At 34.6% G+C, this 22,001-nt stretch overlaps 1 protein-coding gene across 4 annotated transcripts in view; it reads left to right on the plus strand.

The window, feature by feature from the left end:
* ERBB4 (erb-b2 receptor tyrosine kinase 4) overlaps positions 1–22,001 on the plus strand; it is a 1,187,662-nt gene that overhangs the window by 976,528 nt on the left and 189,133 nt on the right. For all 4 annotated transcript variants that reach the window (XM_032277666.1, XM_032277668.1, XM_032277665.1 and 1 more), the window contains exon 20: positions 15,246–15,431. In XM_032277666.1, the coding sequence (XP_032133557.1) occupies positions 15,246–15,431 (186 nt within the window). The remainder of the gene's footprint in view (positions 1–15,245; positions 15,432–22,001) is intronic.

Here is a 22,001-nt window from a genome sequence, read left to right on the forward strand (position 1 = left end):
GATCTGTTTATATGGTGAATTACATTTATTGATTTGCACATGTTGAACCAGCCTTGAAGAATGAAGCCAGTTTGATCATGGTGGAGAAGCTTTTCAATTTGCTCCTGGATTCAGTTTGACAGGATTTTATTGAGAGTTTTTCATATATGTACGTCAGGGATATTGGCCTGAAGTTTTCTTTTTTGTTGTATCTCTGCCAGGTTTTGGTGTCAGGATGATGTGGCCTCATAAAATGAGTTAGGGAGGAATGTAGATCATATTTTTATCTACCACAAGACAAAGTACTTGATTCTCTATTATTTATGGGAGGGTGAAAAAAGAGCAGAAATAGGAAACCCCATTTTACTTACAATAAAATCCAAATGTCAGCCTTTCATTCAAACTCCTCTAAGCCCTAGTACCAACCTGCCTTTTCCATCTTGTTTCTTACTGTGTTCTGTCATGTACCATATGCTTCACTGAAGCTGATCTATTTGTATTCCCCACACATGCCACACAAACTTTTCCATTTTCTTAATTTTAGAAGCAAAGGAAACTAATTATATTGGACAACTGTTACATATCAACACTGTGCTAGACCCATACAGATATATTACCTGAAATTATTGTTTTCACAAGATGGGCATTATAGTCCCCATTATATATCTGAGCAACCTCACATTGATGTTTTGATAGAGTGAATAACTTGCTTTATATCAGACAACTAGTAAAACAGAAGGAATACTTGGAAGTATTTGTAGCATCTACACCCCTTTCTCCTCATCATATGCAACCTTGCCAGTGTTATTTATCTTTTTGCTTTCAATATTCTTCCCACATGTAAATATCTATATTCTTATTTTTCTTCTAAACACAACTTTTTGTTTACTTGCATTCAGTTTTTTAAGTTAGAAGGTAATTTCTCTCTTCAAAGAGTTATAGGAAACTAAAATCATAAATTTATAATTATAATTACTGTTTAGAACTTTTTATACTAAATTTTAAAGATTTATCCTAAAATATTGGCTATTTAAGAGTTGAATATGTGTCTTTTTATTAATTGTATCTTGTAGAGTACATAGAGTAGCCCTCAGCCAATACCAGGAATAAGTTATTGAATTAATGAATGAAAGATGACTAGTTATTTCCTGCAAAAACTCCCAAAGTCAGTACAATTATTAATAAGGTAACGTACACAAAATAATTATAATAGCACCCTGCACTACTCTTTGAAGTTGCTGATGATGAATATAATGGCCATTAATTGACCTTTCCTAGGACATGCATTATGGAAATCCAGATACCATGCCATTTCTAAAGTACTGGTTAATTTTCAGTGGCTGTTTTCAAGTAGTAGATCATAATTAGATGTCCTCTTGCAGAGATGTTTTATGAGGTAGTCCTTTTTCCACTGCCACATGCTCACCCCCTCACAGTGTGTGTCTAGACAGAAAGCCACATATTCCTTTGACTCAGCCTCCTGAAATAAAGGCATTAGCAGTAGGGGTCTCTTGTGACACCATGTATTTTCTTTCAGGGTTTATTATGACCCCTTTTGCCTGAGTGGGTGGTAATATTATTTACTGCTACTATATTGAAAACATAAAATAATAAATAACATTAATGCAGGTTTGTACTCATTGTGATTACCTCCAACTGGATGCCCTTGACATCAGGATCAGTGTAGAATATTAAAACAACACTAACATGAATATTTAATATAAAAACTTGCATATTAATCATGGTTTCAAATTTAATATATATGATGGTAATAATTAAGTTCATTATAAAAGTAGAGGAGATGAAAATATGTGAGTAATAGGAAAATGATTTCTACATATAAATTATTCTAAATAACCATGAAGCTAGTGAGAGAAAAATGGAAAACTTAATTCAAGTCACTTGCTGTTTTATCTTGGAAGAGTCAGAATGACACAATTCTGCCTGCTCCTTTACCAGAGGTATGTTTGATATTGTTTATTAAGTATAAAGGGAGGATTTTTCCTAATTTTGTTGAGTTGCTGCTTATTAAATGCCTTTAATATAAATGTCATTAATTAACTGAGATTATTCTTGCAGATTAAAAGCAGAGTAGATGTTTTCCTTTAAACAAGATGCAGTATTCAGGAAAACAAATACATACTAATTTCACAAGTTATACAAAATAATAAACAATAAAGCTTTAAGTGATTAAATAAACGTTATTGACAAATTTACTAAAATCTGTTCTATTTGAAGTCAATTTTAAGTTTCAAAAATTTTGATTCAGCACTTTTAGATTCAAATTCTCCTGATCACAGCTGAGAATAAAGACATGAGCAGTCTTAATACCTTCTGAAAAGGCTACTTAGCATTTTATTATTGGAAGATTAAGTGGGTGAGGATAAATTGTGCTAATTTGATTTATACCGAAAAAGGTTAGTTAATACCTGTTAGAATGTTACTTCATCAATATTTCGTTGACTAGTTAATCTAACATTGATCATTCCTACGGACACCAGCATAATTACCACAAAATCTGCTGGGTCTATCTAGTTACCTCACTGACATTAGTAGCTCCTGCAAAGAAAACATGGCGGAAAGACACTTGGCAATGGATTCAATGAGAACTGGATTCAAATCTCAGATTGGCTACTTGAGAACTTCAGAATCGTGGTAAATCGTTAATCTCTTTTAAATGTGTCTCACTATCAATAAATTGACATATTATAATTCACACCGGACAAGAGTGTCCCAGGAACTCAATGAGTTCCGGTGTAAATCAACAGCATTGTGCTGACACAATTCAGGAAGTAGCATTTGTTATTATGCTCTGATAGAATTATTTAACATGTGACTTCAAAGGGACCACAAGTATGGTTATTAAGAATTAGAAAACTACAGGCGAACTAAATAAAGCTACAAGTAAACCAAATGGCACGTTTAATAATCTCTCTAGAATGTTTTCATATGGAGAAAGAAAAGTGAATGTTAATAATTATTCCTTTCTCCCTAGTGGTAGTATCTACAGCCTGGAATGATTTATTCTACTTCTAGTATGTTTGTGTTTTCCTTCTTTATAGCACATTACAATGTCCTCTTCATGAGAAGCTCCATGTTGGAGCTTGCTAAGTATTTTTCACATCAATTTTGAAATGTTATTGGCAGACACTTTTTTGTTTCTTGTTATGTAACATTGCTAAGATTAATAAGTAAACTCTAAACTGTCTGTGCCTTAACTACATGAATTCATTAGTGTCCCAATCTCTATTACCTACTTGCTCCATATTGTGATTGACTATTATTAGTGTTATTGTGATTACTTTTTGTTAAAGAACAAATTTATGTAGTCCTTGCAGTTCTCTTACAACCCTCAAATCTACTTTAGCCATCTTTTAACTCTTCATGATTACATGTTGAAGATGGAAAGAGATACTGCTGGCTCTCCCTGGGCTTAAGTAGGAAAAGAATAGCTGATGAAGTGCTGATGGCAAAACTGGTTTTCTGTCAGTTTTCCTGTCTTGCATGCTTAATGTCCCCACCAGACTTAAAAAGATCAAAGTGACCACTCACCCTGAAGCTGCAGCTTTTTTTCCAGATTCAGCCATGCTTTACTGCTTAATGATTTTATTCCCTTTAGATATAATTGGTTTAAGAAAAATAATAATACCCAACATTTTAAGTGTCTACTAGGCACTGTGATAAGCTCTTTGCTTGTAGTGTATCATTTAGCAATTACATATGTATGTTACTTACTAAATGAATTAAAAGTATCTGCATCATTTAGATTAGACCAACATACCACATGCAAACTAAAGATTTGGTAACAATATTGGTTTAAAATATGTGAAAAAAAATGAGGCAACACTACTTAAGCTTACCCTCCCCTTGAAATAAATTGGTTCTTGTTGCTTAAAGCACTGAGTGTCTCAAGCACTAAGTGTTATGAGTCCTCATCCAGTCCAGGCAGGAAAGAATACAGTAATTGTATTTGTTTCCTGTAGCTTCTGATACAATTTAACTGAAACCCGGTGACTTACAATAACAGAAATATATTATCTCACAGTTCTGGAGGCTAGACATTTGAAATCAAGATGTTGGTAGGACTGCACTCCCTCCAGAAGCTCTAGGGAAAAGTGTTTTCTTGCCTCCTCCAGCTGCTGGTGGCTACAGATACATGGCTTGTGGGGGCATCACTCTAATTTCTTCTTCTTCACATTGCCTTTTCCTCTTTGTGCCTGTGTCTAATCTCCTTCTGCCTCTCTTTTATAAGGATATTTATGGTGCCATTTAGAACCTACCTGAACAATCAAGGAAGATCTGCTAATCACAAAATCCTTAATTTAATGGTATCTGCACAGACCTTTTCCCAAATAAGATAATATTCACCTCAGGGAATTCTCACATTAAGACGTGGGAATATTCTGAGAGCCGTCATCAGCCTTCCACTCAATTATTGATCAACCTACCACACAATGATTGATTAGCAGTATCTTTCATGGGCAGAAAGAGAGTGTTGGTAGCATGTAAGCCATGTATTTGCCATCAGTGACCATATCTGTGATTTTACAGATAAATGTTGTCATGTGCCTTGTGCAAGATGACTGCATTAGAAGGATCCCAGCAAGAAACACATGACATACTAAGTTGAAGGAATTGAAGAGAGTTTAGCAAAAGGGTCTTTCTAAAAGTAAGAGCAGGATTAAGTAATAGCAACAGGGTTTGTTGAAGTACTCGAAGATGAGTAACAGCATTTCTAGGCTTGAAGAAGCCAGAGGAAGGTTACCCTGAGTTGACAGCAGCTGTGGCCCTCACTAAATAAAGGGTCTCAGGAAAGTGAGGAAAGGGGATAAATGCCAAAATGAGTCTCTTCTTAATTCAGTATTGTGCTACTGCTTTGCACTGGCTGAACCCAAATGAAAGCCAGAGGACATCATAGCCTGTTGTCATCATCCGTTTGGGTCAGTCTCACTGAGCACATGGCAGGGTGAATATTGGTAGAAAATGGCGGAGAATGGAGCTGGAGGGACAAAGAAAAATATGCAGGCCAATGTCACAGATTATTAGTGTCATAGCTGGAAATATAGTCTAAACTTCTTTATGCTAAAATTTATTACAATCTTCACAATATAAAATTTAATTCCACATGCGTTTATTGAGTACATGCAATGTTAAGATTCTCTATGTTGTCAATCAAAAAATGCCACTGATATTTTGTATGTTTGTAGCATAAACAGACTATGTTAATAAAAAAAAAGTGATCTTTTTGCGGTAGTAGTAAGAGCCTGAACTTAAGTAGGAGTCAGAATGAAAAGACACAGAATGATGTAGATTTGAGCTACACTGGGATAAGCAATTAATAGGACTTGACAAATTATCAGATATAAAGTGGAATGGAAAAAATAGAAATGCAAATGCCAAGTATAAATCCAAGATTTTAAAACTGAATTAGGAAATGTTTCTGAAATTAAAAAAAAAAATCGTAAGGCAAAGCAGGCAAGCAAACTCATATGGGGAAATTAATTACCATGTTTTTTTTTAAATATTTGAAATCAGTTGTGTCTATTTTAAGGTGACAAGAAGTCATTTGAAGCATGAGTTGATTCCTGGAATGGAGTAAGTGGGGAAGGGGAGGATATAATACCGATTTTTTTTATTTATTCATAAAATGGTATTGCATTCTTCTTATAAGCCATATATTCAACAAGGATTAGGTGATAAACCAGTGAATATGACTGACTCACATTACCGCTTTCAGAGAAAAGAAAAATAGAGATGCCAGACATTTCACAGACAATTCTAATAAAATAGGATAGATGTTATAATATGATTTTGTATAGTTATATTATAGATAAGCCTATTAGTTTCTACTCAGAAATGACAATTGAAATTATAGGAGTGGAGGATAAAACTTGGAATATGCACATAGCATAATTCTCATATTTGGAAGGGCATAGATATTTTGGACATGATGATAATGGATTTTATTTTTTATCTTGAGAGAAAAAAAAATCCTGCTGTTTACATTGCTTCAAAGTAAATCAAATCGTGACAAACCAAAAAAACTTTGCAATCAATTCCATATGTTTTTGACAACTCTGTCATATTTGATAACGTTGGAAAATATTTTTATCTCTAGGAGGTTGAAGAACAAATCTATAAGAGAGCAAGAGATTGTAGCAAAGCAAAACAAAGTACAGCCAAAGCCTGGGTAGCATTTCTAAATTGAAGGGTTGAAGGGATGAGAGATGTAGTCCCACCTACTCAGGAGGCTGAGGCAGGAGAATAGCTTGAACCTGGGAGGCAGAACTTACAGTGACCCAAGATTGCACCATTGCACTCCAGGCTGCAGTGAGCCCAGATTGTGCCACTGCACTCCAGCCTGGCAACAGAGTGAGACTCCATCTCAAATAAATAAATAAATAAATAAAAATAAAAAAGAAGACTACTCAGAGAGTGAAAAATCAGGATAGAATAAAGTACTGACATCAGCCAAAGAAGGATTTTGATAAAGAAAGATGGTCAGTGAGATAAAACAATGCAGGCTGGTGAAATGTAATGAGAGAACAAACATGTTAACTTTGGTGAAAAGGAAGTATTTGATGATATTTTCCAGAGTAATTTGAGGGTAAGAATTTAGAAAAGTGGCAGAAAAGTCAGATCTCAAAGGCACAAAGGAGGATAAAATGAAGAAATAGCTAAAGTAGGACTGGAAAATATCCCTAGAGATAGGGCAAAATTGAAGGAAATTTTGTTTTTGGAATATGGGATACATGTATGTTCTTGTAGGTAGAGTGAAGATGGTAAGTACAGTGAAGATGAAGTTGTACTAGAGATAAATGCTGATAAAATGATTCAGTAAAACAGGATTAAATGATGTCAAAAGTACATTTCACAGAGTAAATGTTAAGAAAGGTAGAAAGCTTTTTTTTTCCCCTGCCCAGAGGTAAAAGCCATAGTAAGTGTAATAAAGCATCAATAAGAAATTAAACACTGAAAGAGGCCTGGCGCAATGGCTCATGCCTGTAACCCGAGACTTTGAGAGGCCGAGGTGGGTGTATCACTTGAGGTCAGGAGTTTGAGACCAGCCTGGCCAACATGGTGAAACCTCATCTCTACTAAGAAGAAGAAAAAGAAAGGCAAAAATACAGCCATGTGTTGTGGCAGGCACCTGTAATCCCAGTTACTCAGGAGGCTGAGGCAGGAGAATTGCCTGAACCTGGGAGGCAGAACTTGCAGTGACCCAAGATTGCACCACTGCACTCCAGCCTGGGCAATAGAGTGAAACTCTGTCTCAAAAATGAAATAATAAGCACATTAATTAAATAATTTTTAAAAACTAAAAGTGAGCTATTTTTGGAGGATCAAATCAGGAAATTTAGGCTAAATCTTATGAATCTGTGCCTTTCTCTAACAACATTTGAAAGTTTGAGAATGGTGATGGGGGAAATTACCTTCAGCCAAAGAGCAAGCAAATGGGAACATGAAGGGGGAGAAAATTATATGATACTGGCAAGTACTTTATTGTAATAGTTAATAATCAGGCTATGATAGAAGTAAATGAAGTATAACAGAAACCAGGCATTAAAAGATTTCTGAACAAATCCAGTCTTCTTAAGGATTTAAGACTTAAAATCCTTTTTGACTGCAAGGCCCTACATGGCTTGGCCCCTACCCACATTTTCAATCCCATCTCATGCCATTATAGTCCTTGCTAAATTCCAAACACATGAACCTTCTCAGAGCTTCCAAAATATGCCAGACTCTTAGATCATGCTTTTCCCTGAATGAACTTTCCAAGTATTTGTATATATCTTTTTCTCATAAATCCGATCTGATCTCAGGACACATTTCCTGGATCCCCTAACCTAAAGTACCACTGCAGCCACCATTTTATTATCTATCCCAAAACTCCGTTTATTTTTGTGATACTCCTTAATATAATTTTAAAATATTTATGAATCTGTTTTATGTTTATTTGGTTTTCCTATTTCCTAGTTGCCTCTCCAAGCAGAATGAAAGCTGCCTGAGGCTGGAGATGATTTTGTAGACACAACTTCAATCGCAGTGCCAGACACATAGCAAGTTCTCAATAAATATTTTTAAATGAAGTAATGTGAAACTAAAGGGATAGGAAAATATAATGAGGATGGAAATTCAGTGTAATCCAGAGTGGAAGAAAAAGGAAGGAAAACAGGAAGTAGAATTCTTTCACAATATAGACTTCTTCAAAAGGTCTTCACTGTGCAGCAATGTTAGTGACTAAATCTAACATATGGAGACCCAATGGGTGAATGATGTAGAATGAAGATGAAAACATGCTGACTTCAAAGTTTAGAAGAGTCCTAATCTGACTGTTGAAGTCCACAAAAATGATACCAAGAATTGGAAGGGAGTGGTAAGGCTTCTGAGCAATGTGGACAAACTTAAACTGATGGCATATTAATTCATCCTCTCTAATTTCTGCTCACCTATTTACCCAAATAAATTATAATTTATTCTAGACATGAAGGAACAGATGCAGTTTCATTTTATTATCTTCGTACCATCTGCAGCAAAGCAAGTTAGTACAAAAATTATTATGGACCAGTAATTTTATTTCATTTTTCATCATTGTGGCCATCATTATCTTCTTTGTGTTCTCCACCACTAACACTCTCACTATCTTTAGGGGCAGCATTTCTTTCAGGCACTCACAAATCTGCTGATGGTTGCATGAAGCGTAGTTTTATATGTCTGCATCAATTGTCTATCTTTTCTTTTCCTCTGTCTCTTCTTTTATCTTCCCTATCTCTGATGCAATGAGATTTTCCTGGTTTTCAGCTGGAGGGTATTGCATTAATGATCCATAGATATAATGAAACAGATTTTAGCTGAAGTTAACATTTTTAAAAACAGAATAGCCTATAAGTTTTCGCTGGCAGTATAGTTTTTTCTTCCCCTTTATCTTTGTGAAACCACTAAACAATATGAGAAAACAAATTAAAGTGGCAAGATATAAATATCTGGTGGTTGTGCAAAATGATAGCTTAATGTAAAAAATAGTATCACTCACTTATTATTGTACACAAATGCCTTCTCTTCAGGCTGAAATAGAGAAACAGATAACATGTGGCTAGAGACTATTGAAATACATGCTTCAGAGCTTTTTTATCTATACCTTGGTAGTCCCCTGGTGGTTTTTTAAAAAGCCCTTATTCACACCAGACTTCATTAGAAAGAAAAATATTTTTGTTTTAGAATTTTTACCATAGCACCTGTTACATTCTTCCCTTCTGTCAAATGAGAAAACTCTTAAATTCACCTACAAGAATAAAAAATGTTGTAAAGCAAAAGGGAAATAAAGACAGAATAATTTTTTCTGGAAAAATAGATAATGTCCCTGCCAGGTTATATTTATTCCCATGGTCTTCAGCGAGATTTTCTAGTGACAGCAGCAAAGATTCCAAAAATGCCTCCATAGGTCCCACATAAAGAAAGACAGGTAACAGAGGACAATAAATTTAACACAGAGTAATTTATTGAAATCCGACACTCCATGATTAAAATATTGGGATTTTTTCCCCTTTTTATCCCACTTATCCTTCTAAATAAATTCACATTCCTTTTTCTTTATCTACTCTCCTATCCTCCAAAACAGCCATCTGCTATTTCCTTTATGAAAAAAAAAAAATGCAACCTACAATTAGTGTCTTGTTCATTTTTCTTTTTTCAAAAAAAGAGAACTATTATGCAAATACTCTGCAATTTGGTTTCAAATACTCTTTGTAGTGTGATGAGCAATTTTTCTTAATACAAACCCAGCTTTTTTGCCAGGACTTACTAATAGATTTTTAAAAAGAGAAATTCCATGTGACTTTTTTACATCCCTTAATGTAAACTTTTCAAATGCAAAAATAACCTCAAAATCTTTCTTCTACCTTAAATGTTATCATTCTCTTTACTTTAATACATAACTTGTATCAAATACTACCCTCAGTAAATCATAGAAAAACATTTTATTTGGCTTTTTTCTGAAAACATAAAGTGATGGCAGTTTACCTGGAAGCACAAATGCATTGTTTTTTGTTGCTCTTCAAGAAGCAAAGGATAATTTGACCCAATTCATGCAGGTAGGGCTAATGTGAACTGTTTGGGGCTGTCTTGCTAAAAAGATAAATATCGACACTATAATGTGCTGATCAAAGTGAAGTAAAAAATACAATAATTTTAATATCATAACACTACAGTCAGAATAAAAGTCCTGAGTTTTTACTGATCCTGCTACTAACGAGTCATATGGCCTGGGCTGGTAATCTTGCTTGTTGAGTTTCGGTTTCCTCATTTTGCAGCTGAGAATTATTACCTGTTTGAACTATAATTACCTGTTTGAACTATATTCAGGGATTATAATAAGGATCAAATAATCATTACATGTTAGTGCTTTTGCAATGGATTATAGAAATACACATTTGATGGAGGTATCAGGTTGTGCTAGAGACTCTCAACATTTTATATTTCCTAAGTTCCTTTACCAAGGGAGCTTGCCACAAATGGTGATTCCTAAGATCTACTTCTAAACCTGAGTATCTGGGAGTAGGGCCACACTTGTAACTATGAACCTAGGTTGACTTTCATATACACAAAACATTGAGAGCCACCAAAAAAGAAATAAGTATTAATTTGATTTGATTTTTGATATTTAATATCTAATTAAGTATCTAACTTAATACATAATTAAATATGTAATTAAATTAGTGATTTAATCTAATTAGATATTTTGCTGATTTGTTGGCATGTATATATTTATACATGTGCATGTTATAATTCAATGAAAGAACCTTCTGGTTTACACTGCCAATACAGTTAATACTAGATTAAATAGTAAGTCATTTAAGTTGGCTAACATTTTCATCCATACTTTATAACTACGTTGCTGTGCTTTATTTCAAATGTTTTCTGAGATATACAAGGAGTGAAACCAAATGTTTTCACCTCATGAATCCAAATGAAGCCACGTGAATAGTAATAACACAGTTTTCTGGCTTTGCTAATTATGCAAAACCCTGGACCCCAAATAAGTCTCCACACATATTTTGTAAACTTGTTGGGTGTCTCCTATTTACCTATAATATGGTCTTCAAGCTGCAGTCTCCCTGTGGCATCTACAGTGACCTTTCTTACCAGTTCTGGTCCCTATGTTGAGTTCTCTTCTCTCTGAGCCATTAGAAGGTCCCACCCCTGTTACTGCAGACTGGATGCTGAAGTCCTTGCTAGGCGTGATGCCTTACAGTGCTTCTGGAACTTCCAGCCCTCGCCGTGTTGCAGTCCTGGTGAGCTCAGCAAGAAAACATAGAAACTGGTTCTCTGTTCTGTGACTCTTCTGGTTTCCTGGGGCACCAAGAAAAGAGAAAATTAAAGTATCTTTCCTATTTGGAAGGCATCTGAAAAACAATGATTTCTGCTTTGCCACTGAGCCTCAGAAACAAACAGTCGTTTGAGGGAGAGTGACAGCATTTTACCAGCTTACTTCTTTTGTTTGGTCCGCTATAATTCCTTTCTCCAGGCATGTTCCCATGCTACCCTACTCTTCCTTACTGAAAAAATAAAATGTTAGACCTTGAAATAAATGCTTGGCTGGATCTGGGAAGTCCATATACCCCATCAGACACTGCATATTTGTGAATAACTCTTTTAAGGCTCAGCTGAACTCAACAGCAGTAAAAATAGTAGGGGCAGCTAAAGGGGATAATGTCCTACCAAGTAGCTTTAAATTAATCATTAAAAAGTCAAATATTTTGAAAAGACTAATGATGAAAGGCAACCTGCTAGCTACCCTGCTGTCCTTTCCATCCCCCTATTTTCCACTGCCCAAATCAATCACTTTCAAAGTTTTGGAAATTTCTTCTTTTACTTAACTCTATACATTTAAATGATATGCTTATACTGTGAAGTCTTAGTTTTCTTTTTAGCATATGTATCACATGCTAACTTTTTGCAACCAGCAATGGTTATATATCTTTCACTCCATTCCCATCACCACCTTTCAAAAGGGCATCCTCTGTCCTCCCATCTTCCAACAGTTGTATGATTTCTGATTATGTCAGTGTTTCCTATTTATGTTATTGTGATTATATAACTATTTCCATGATTTTCTTTTTAATTATTTGTATTAATTTATGAAGTACAAGTATGATTTTGCTACATACATGGATTGCATAATGGGAAGTCAAGACTTTTAGTGTATCCATCATTCAGTTAGCATACAATCTCTCATCATCCACTCCCCTCTCAGCTCCTCGCCTTTCTGAGTCTTTCTTGTGCAAATCTTTCTGTTTTATCTCAGATTAATTTCTTTTTAACTTTAGCTTAGTGTTCTGTGTATCTATCACTAATTAGACCTGCAACTCCCACTAGAAAAGTAGTTATTTTCTTAATATATTTTAGGTTCATCAGGCATTCTATCAATTACACCTTCTTGGGTCACCTTTCTCAGAGCCATTTGTTCTGTCCCAGTCTTGGCCAGCTGCTATTTCCCTTTGTTGTATAGTTTTTATTTGAGAAAAATTTTCACTGTATTTTTTTGTGTTTCTATATCTCATGCTTGATGTTTGTTTTCTTGATTTAATGTATTCTTCTAACACCCCCTCCCTTTTTTATGAGCACATTTACAAAGAAAGGAAATATGGAACGTAAATTTATTAAGATTTGGCTTGTCTGAACATGTCTGTTGTATGCATTCACTTGGTTGAAATGCTGCTGGTTGTAAAATTCTAGGTTTAAACAAAACTTTGAGAATTTCGAATTCCATCTATTTGTGAGATTGAATGGAAGAATGTTCCATATTTTTATTATATATAAATTTACATAATACTTCTGTTTTCTCCAGAGTACTTCTCTTTCCATTTTGCCTGATATCCACAGTCCACAGTTCTTTTGGTTTAAGATTTCCTAAGGGTGAAGGGAAGAAGGAGATTTATAGTCTAAGTATTTCCTAAATGTACTTTGAAGCAATCCTGCTTGAAACCAGTTCTTCTTGTTTCATTTAGGGAGGTTTGTATCACTACTACTACTCCTCAGCCTTTGGTGTTACATATTATTGGATTGCTTCTCAATTTCCCCACATTAAATTAGGCTTCAGGTTTCTTATGTTTACCAGGTCAGCTAGCACTAATGAGCCACTCCTACTTTTACTATTCTATCTTTATTGTCTCCTTTCTATGATTGTTGGTATCTGCCTTTTAAAATTATTTTTTTTTTTGTCAGCATAGTGAAATTGAGAGGAAAAGGAAATAATTTGTGTATTCAATCTGTCATGCCATCTTAAACAGAAACTCAATATAAATTATGTCCTGAATTTTTTATTTTGAAATTTTTCAAAGTTATAGAAAATGTCCAAGGGTAATACAATGAACAGTGTACCTTCGTCTAGATAAAATAATTGATAAGCAATTGCCATATATGTATTACCCCCTCTAGGTGTATGTGCAAATATTTGTGTGTGTATATGTATATACACACATCAAAAACATAGATACATATACATATACCCTCTCTCTCTCTCTGTCTCTAAGCAAACTATTTGAAAATAAATTGCAGGCACAAGATACTTCATAAAGATTTCGGAATCTTCTAAGATCAAAGAATACTATTTTACATAGCTGCAATACCGTTATCACTCTCAAATATGTAACATTGATACAATATTACATAATACATAATCCCTATTTAGATTTCCTCAATTGTCCCAATATGTTTTATATATTTTTTTATCTAAGAGCCAAAAATGCATCATTGGCCTATTTCTGTAATAAATGTTAGTTTGAAAATCATATCCTTCTTTTACATTGCTCCTAATATTGACATTTTAAATAAGTACAGGCCAGTTTATTTATTTTTTTTTTTGAGATGGAGTCTCTCTCCATTGCCCAGGCTGGAGTGCACTGGCATGATCTCAGCTCACTGCAACCTCCAGCTCCTGGGTTCTAACGATTCTCCTGCCTCAGCCATCCAAGTAGCTGGAATTACAGGCACCCACCACTGCGCCTGGCTAATTTTTGTATTTTTAGTAGAGATGGGATTTCACCATGTTAGTCAGGCTGGTCTCGAACTCCTGACTTCAGATGATCTGCCCACCTTGGACTCCTAAAGTGCTGGGATTACAGGTGTGAGCCAATGTGTCCGGCCATACAGACCAGTTTCTTTGCAGAATGTTCTACAATATGTATTTGTTTAAATTTTTTACTTATGATTAGATTCAGATTAAATATTATTGACAAGAATAGTATGTAGGTGATATTATGTAGCTTCTTAAAAGCAAAAATTTACTATTGTTTTCATATGAGATAAACAATATTTTGTTTTCATAGGAGATCACAATATTTTGTTTTCATAATATAAAAGCACATATCAAAGTACATAAAAATAAATAAACCATATTTATTTTATGGTTATATCTATTTCAAATTACAATAAAGACTCTTCTAATAACTTTTTATTAGAAGCTAACTGAAATGCACTAAATAACCATCATATGTCCACTTTTATTCCCATTAGGCGTTGATGCCTTTATGATTCTGATGCAAAATTATAACTCAGTTTTCTCATTTTATGAAATATAAAAGTTGGAGTAGTCAAATTTTTATAGTCTCAGCTCTCAAATTTTATGAATCTATGAATAAGACATCACTTATAATTTTGAAAATGAAATAAATTTGAGGAAGGTAAAATTATGGAAAAAAATGTCTTATTAAAATGTTTATTATTTTATATAAATTGACAATAGACATATTACTTGCAATTATCTACATTTCCATATTTACGATTTATTCATGAACCACTGTAAATTGTCCAACTCTACACCAATAATGAGTGACTTCAAAGTTCAGCTCACCTCACTGTACTTGCAACTAGCTAAATTTGTATAGATTATTGCACATTTAGAGCAAAGGTCAAAGTAAAAAAAAAAATCCATAGTATAAGCTGGAAATCATTTTTACTTACTTGGCAATAAATAAAATATAATATTGCTCATATTACAAAGGAGAAAATACTGCTATCAATTTTATAGGCAGTTATTGTATAACAGCATCCATGTTAATACATGTAAGGAATTTGCCTTTTATTTAATTTTATTGAATTAAATCACTTTAAAGGTAGAATAACTGCAACATTATCATTTCATTTTGATTGATTCCATTGAGTAAGAGTACATTTTAAAAATCATCAGCGCCATTAGTACGGTGCAAGTAACTCTAAATGTAAGAAAATTTGAGTTGAAATGATGGTATTGCATTTTTTTCTTATAGGAAGCTCTGATCATGGCAAGTATGGATCATCCACACCTAGTTCGGTTGTTGGGTGTGTGTCTAAGCCCAACCATCCAGCTGGTTACTCAGCTTATGCCCCATGGATGCCTGTTGGAATATGTCCATGAGCACAAGGATAACATTGGATCACAACTGCTGCTTAACTGGTGTGTCCAGATAGCTAAGGTATGTGTCTGTTATTTCTATGGAAATGACATTTCTAGGTTAATATTTCCTAACCTAGAACAGTTTTAATATTGAAAACATGTCAAGGCTTCCCGTTTAAATAAAGTATATTTGCTACATTGAAAGATATATAACAGAGAGGCACTTTTAGGTAAACCACAGATTAAATGCATGATATATATTTTTAGATTAGTGTACTGTACCATTTTTATTGTATTGACTAGATGCCAAAACAAATATCTTGCTAGTCAGGGAGAATAATTGTTATTCTGGATGTGTTTGGCTTATTTGTTTTGGTATAGTCTAGTTAGCAAATAAAATCCAAGAAAAAAAAAGAGTTGAATATCTGAATTTTTTCATATTTAGACAATTTTTAAAAGTAGCCTGTATGTTTAATTCTCAGTATTACAAATGAGCAAAGTCTAAATATATTCTGAGCATTTTTGATGATTTTCAATTGGTCTTTAATGATTAGTAGTTTTGCTTCACACAAAGGCTCAGTCATGCCACATATATAAGGGAAGCGGTCTAGGGTGATGGGGAAGGTGGCTCTGTGGTTAACTAGAGAACGTCTGCTACTTTCTAGGGGACTGTGATTTATGGAATATTGCTAGTTATCTAATCTTTAGTTTTTTTTAAGAGTGGCCAGAATTCTGGATTTTTGTGATTTCCCAAATTTAAATCTTAAGTCAATTTTCGAAACACTTTAGGGTCTAAACAAAGCATTTTTGTCACACAGTCTGCTAGTATGCAACTTCCAGTGTACATTCTAAATGTTTAAAGCAACTATTTATGATTATCTATACCAAATATCTTTCTTGGTAATATTCTATTTCTAGAGAAATAGGTCAATGATAAGTTTTACTTACGTCAACTTTTAGTTACATCAAAATATGACCTGAAGTCTTATAGATTCTGTAGATATTTTTATCTATCCATTTGTACAATATAAATGCCAAAATGATAACATAGTGGTTTTGGCCTGTTTTTTAAATAATTTAATAATTAATTAAAGCATATTATAGAAAAAAGAAATTTGAGATAATTCTTAAAATTTAAACCCCAAAATTTATTTGACAGCAAAGCTCAGCTTAGTTTTATATATTATTGACAAGAAAACTATGTAGGTGATATTATTTAATATCATCCACTTATGTAATAACTGCAACTGTGAGTATTCTTTATGGTAATGGAGTTTGAAATATAACACTTCAGAAACTGATTTATCTGAGAATGTCTATAATTTATAAGGTGAGTTAAGCATGCAATAGAATTTCTCAAATCATCTTAGGGCTATAAATGAAAAGAAAGCTAAGCTTCAGGCTGGGCGCAGTGGTTCAGGCCTATAATCCCAGCATTTTGGGAGGCCAAGATGGGTGGATCACCGGAGGTCAGGAGTTCGAGACCAGCCTGACAAACATGGAGAAACCCATCTCTACTTAAAATACAAAATTTGCTGGGTGTGATGGTGCATGCCTGTAATCCCAGCAACACAGGAGGCTGAGGCAGGAGAATCATCTGAATCCTAGAGGTGGAGGTTGTGGTGAGCCGAGATCATGCCATTGCACGCCAGCCTGGGCAATAAGAGCGAAACTCTGTCTCAAAAAAAAAAAAAAAAAAAAAAAAAGCCAAGCTTCAAATTTGTTAGCTCTCTCTGTATTTTCTTCTGTGCTTGCCACAATTTAGGTTTTGTCCTTAAGATTGGTGTTATTAATATATCATTTATACAACATTGTACACTGTAATAAGAGAAACTACTTGGGAGTTCCCTGAATAATCACACAGTTTTATACCATTTTGCCTTTGCAAATGCCATCCCCTAAGCTTAGGTCTCCTCTTGGCTTCTTAATTCACACTGCATGATCTTATTCGCCCATCAACCCTGCTTGGGCTTCCTCCATTTATGGAGTCTGTTCTCTTCAACTCTTCTCTGCAGGCAGAAGTAACTACTTTCTTTTTTGTATTAATTTTGGTAGTTGATATATTGAACACATTTATATTATGTTAATGTTACACTATGCATTTACTATCTCTCTGCCTATATGGTAAGCTTATTTAGTCATTAATCTTCAACAGATACTGGTGGGCTTTTATTATGTTTCAGATACGATGCTGACTGAAATACATATATACAAATATATATATATATATATATATATATATATATATATATATATGGTAAACAACACATACAGGCCTGGGCCTGGTTCTCTTTGTGCACCCTAATGGATTGAACAGACATTCAACAAATGAAAGAATTAATTATAGGATTGAATACTGTGGTTCAGATTTTAAAGAAAACTAACTACTCGGGAGACTTAAGGGAAGACGCCACTGAGTCCTGAGGGAGAAGACTTCAGCTATGAGAATAATATTTAGGCAAAAGAAAGACCACACAGGGCCCTACAGATGTGGTGACTGAGACTTATCATCCAAATGGAATAATTGTAGGGGTGAAAGGAGACTCTATTACTAGTTATGCCAGGATAACAGGTACAGAAAAGTCCTAAACAGAGCATGTTATATGGCTATTCACTGTAGCAAGAAAAGTTTGAATTGTATGATAAGTGCTCCAGGTAGTTACTGAAATATTTGACATGCCATCGACATAATCTCATTTATATTCTAAATAGATCATGCTAGTTTATGTGTGGAGGTTGGATTGATGCAATATAAGAATGAAAATGAAGATACTAATTAGGAGCCTGGAGGCAGTGCAAATAAAGAGAAGTAGATGGAATTAAGATATATTTGGGGGACAAAATTTAAGGTATTCAATTATAGATTAGCTGTGGATGGTGAGGGACAGGAGTACAGTGAGACCATTTCCTGAGCTGGTGAAATGGGGGATGAACATTTGTAGGAACAAATCAAGATTTCAGTTTCAGACTTGGCACACTGGAAAAGTTTATAGAAAATGCAACTGGGGATGTTAATGAGGTAGCTAAATTTGGTCAGGGCTGTATATATATATATACACATTTAGGAATCATAGGTATTTAAATATATGGAAAGATAAAGGATTACATTGGGACTGACTATATCTGATTCTTACTTATTCCTGGAAACTAAAACTGGATCTTACATACAGTTAGCCATTCAATAAATATTTAGTAAATATTTTTAACCCAAGGAAATAACAAAATCTACCGTTAAGTGGGGATTCCCTTTTTTTCTATTTTGGGAGCAGAATTGTGTAGTCAAAACAGACTTAAGGTGAGAAACGCTATGTTTATAGGTTGGGGCCCACTTTTCAGTTTTGTGAGTTTGTGTTATTCAGCCTCTGAATTCTTGTTTCTCAATGTATATAGTGGCATTAATAATTACTACATATTTTCTCATCTGCAAAAATAATGTAATAAATGGTATATACCCATGGTAGATTGAATAATATCCACCCCCAAAGATGCTAATACATCCTAACTCCAGAATCTGTGAACGTTGTTTTACATGTTAAAAGGGACTTCGAAGATGTAATTAAATTAAGGATATTGAGATTAGATTTTGCTGGATTACCCAGATTAGCCCATTGTAATCACAGGGGTCTTTGTAAGTGAGAGGCAGAAGGATCAGAGCAGGAGACAGAAGATGTAAGAGCAGAACAGAGCTGAGTGGTGCACCTTGAAGATGGAGGAAGGGACCGTGCATTGAGGAATGTAGGCACCTCTAGAAGCTGGAAAGGACAAGGAAACAGATTCTCCCTTAGAATCTCCAGGAGAAATACAGACCTGCCTGTACCTTGATTTTAAAGTCTGGTGAAACTGATTGTGGATTTCTAATCTATAGAGTTGTAAGAGAATAAATTTGCATTTTTTCAGCCACTTTTCGCCCTAAGGTAGGCCCCAGTGTCTGTTTCCCTCTATGTATCCATGAGTTCTCATCATTTAGCTTCCATGTATAAGTGATAACAAGTGGTATTTGGTTTTCTGTTCCTTGTTAGTTTGCTAAGGATAATGGCCTCCAGCTCCATCCATGTTCCTGCAAATGATGTGATCTTGTTCTTTTTCATGGCTGCATGGTATTCCAAGGTATATATGTACCACATTTTCTTCCCAGTCTACCATTGATGGGCATTTACGTTGATTCTATGTTTTTGCTATTGGGAATGGTGCTGCAATGAACACACATGTGCATATGTCTTTATAATAGAATGATTTATATTCCTGTGGTTATATACTCAGGAAGATGATCGCTGGGTTGAATGATACTTCTGTTTTTAAAAGCTCCTTGAGGAACTGCTGTATTGCTTTCCATAGTGGTTGAACTAATTTATGCTCCCACCATACAACAATGTATAAATGTTCCTTTTTCTCCACAACCTTATCAGCATTCTGACTGGTGTGAAATTGTATCTCTTTGAGATATTGATTTGCATTTCTCTAATGATCAGTGATGTTGAGCTTTTTTTCATATGCTGTTGGCTGCATATATAACTTCTTTTGAAAAGTATCTGTTTATTCCTTTGCCCACTTTTTAATGGGGCTCTTTTTTTTCTTGTCTATTTGCTTAAGTTCCTTATAGATGCTAGATATTAGATCTTTGTCGAATATATAGTTTGCAAAAATGTTCTGCCTTTCTGTAGGTTGTTCACTCTGTGGATAGTTTGTTTTGCAGTGCAAAACCTTTTGATTTAATTATATCCCACTTGTCAAAGTTTGTTTTTGTTACAATTCCTTTTGGTATCTTCATCATGAAATCTTTGCCCATACCTATGTCCTGAATGGTATTGCCTAGGTTGTCTTCCATAGTTTCTATAGCTTTGAGTTTTACATGGCAATCTTTAATCCATCTGGAGTTGATTTTTGTATATGGTATAAGGAAAAGGTCCAGTTTTAATCTTCTGCATATAGCTAGGCAGTTATTATGGCACCATTTATTGCATAGGAAATCTTTTCCCCATTACTTGTTTTTTTGTCAGGTTTGTCAAAGTTTAGATAGTTGAAGGTGTGATGCCTTATTTCTGGGTTCTCTTCTATTTCATTGGTCCGTGTGTCTGTTTTGTACCAGTACCATGCTGTGTTGGATACAGTAGCCCTGTAGTATAGCTTGATGTTGGGTAGCATGATGCCTCCAGCTTTGTTCTTTTCGGCTATTCCAGCTCTTTTTTGGTTCCACATGAATTTTTAAATAGTTTTCTCTAGTTCTGTAAAGAATGTCAGTATTTTCTTAGTCGTGAATTATATTTCTATTGCACTGTGGTCTGAGAGAGTGGTTGTTATGATTTCAGTTCTTTTGCATATGCTGAGGATATGACATACCTGGCATATCCTTGGTGCTTTACGTACACTATGTTGTTAAATCTTTACTGAAACTCTAGCAGATATGGCTCATTATTTCCCCAGTTTATAGATGAGGAAAATAGGAAGTTAAGTCCAAAAGGACACACAAATGTGTTGAAATGCCTGAGTTCTGTACCAGATAACTCTGACTCCTGAGCCACGTCTCCAAACCGCTCTGCAGTCTTTTCATACATATGCACATCACTGCGGCTTAAAGTGATCTGCTCTCCTTCAGTGGCACTCTAGAATTAGAGGACTGAATGGGAGCACACCATTTTATCTGTAGTTGTGTCTCATCATTTATTCCATAGAGAAAAACTTCTATCATGAGTAATACTTGTTATTGTCTTCATGAGAACTTATTTTATCATCAGCATCTATGCCACATTTTCAGTGCTAGATGAATATTTGTGGAAATTTTTAAAGTAATGTTGTAACTATTAAAATAAAGCAAACTCAAAATAATTCTGTGAACTACTGTGGGTCATAGATACTAATTACAAGTGACACTGTAAAATAAGAATTTAAAATGTGTAGTCTGGTACTAGTTTGTGTTTAGCCTACAGATTCTAGGGTTCAAATCTAATTAATCTCTGTCACTAGCTAACTGTGTGGACTTTGATAATAAGTTAGTTAAACCCTCCATGCTCCTGAAAAGAGGGGCTAACAGTACTACCTATTTTGTAGGTTAATTATAAGGATAAGATGATGTTTGTAATGCGCTAAGCTTACTGTTTAGCATAGCATAAGAATGTAAACTGTGTTATTTTGGATAATATCTGAAATTTCTACAATAAGGAAAGACACGTTTATAGTTAGAATACTCTAATTTTGACATTTTAAAAATACCATTGTTTAAAAATATGACTGTTTTAAAATATTCTGATAGAAAAGATTTAGCATTTGTTCATAGACCATATTAGGCTGAGGAGAGGAGAGAATCTCATGTTTAATATTCAATATTTTTGGCCTTTGGAACAAGGAACCTGAGTCTCCCATCTGCATATGCTTTTCTATACAGGTTCATAGGATGCTTGTGCTCTGACCTTGGCTTCTAATTTTCATGTTAAAAAATGTATTGGCTGGGCGCGGTGGCTCAAGCCTGTAATCCTCGCACTTTGGGAGGCCGAGGAGGGTGGATCACGAGGTCAAGAGATCGAGACCATCCTGGTCAACACGGTGAAACCCCGTCTCTACTAAAACTACAAAAAATTAGCTGGGCATGGTGGCGCGTGCCTGTAATACCAGCTACTCAGGAGGCTGAGGCAGGAGAATTGCCTGAACCCAGGAG

This window comes from Sapajus apella, unplaced genomic scaffold (assembly GCF_009761245.1).
Source record: "Sapajus apella isolate SASKATOON/1434 unplaced genomic scaffold, GSC_monkey_1.0 scaffold10, whole genome shotgun sequence".
Classification (NCBI taxonomy): Eukaryota; Metazoa; Chordata; class Mammalia; order Primates; family Cebidae; genus Sapajus; species Sapajus apella.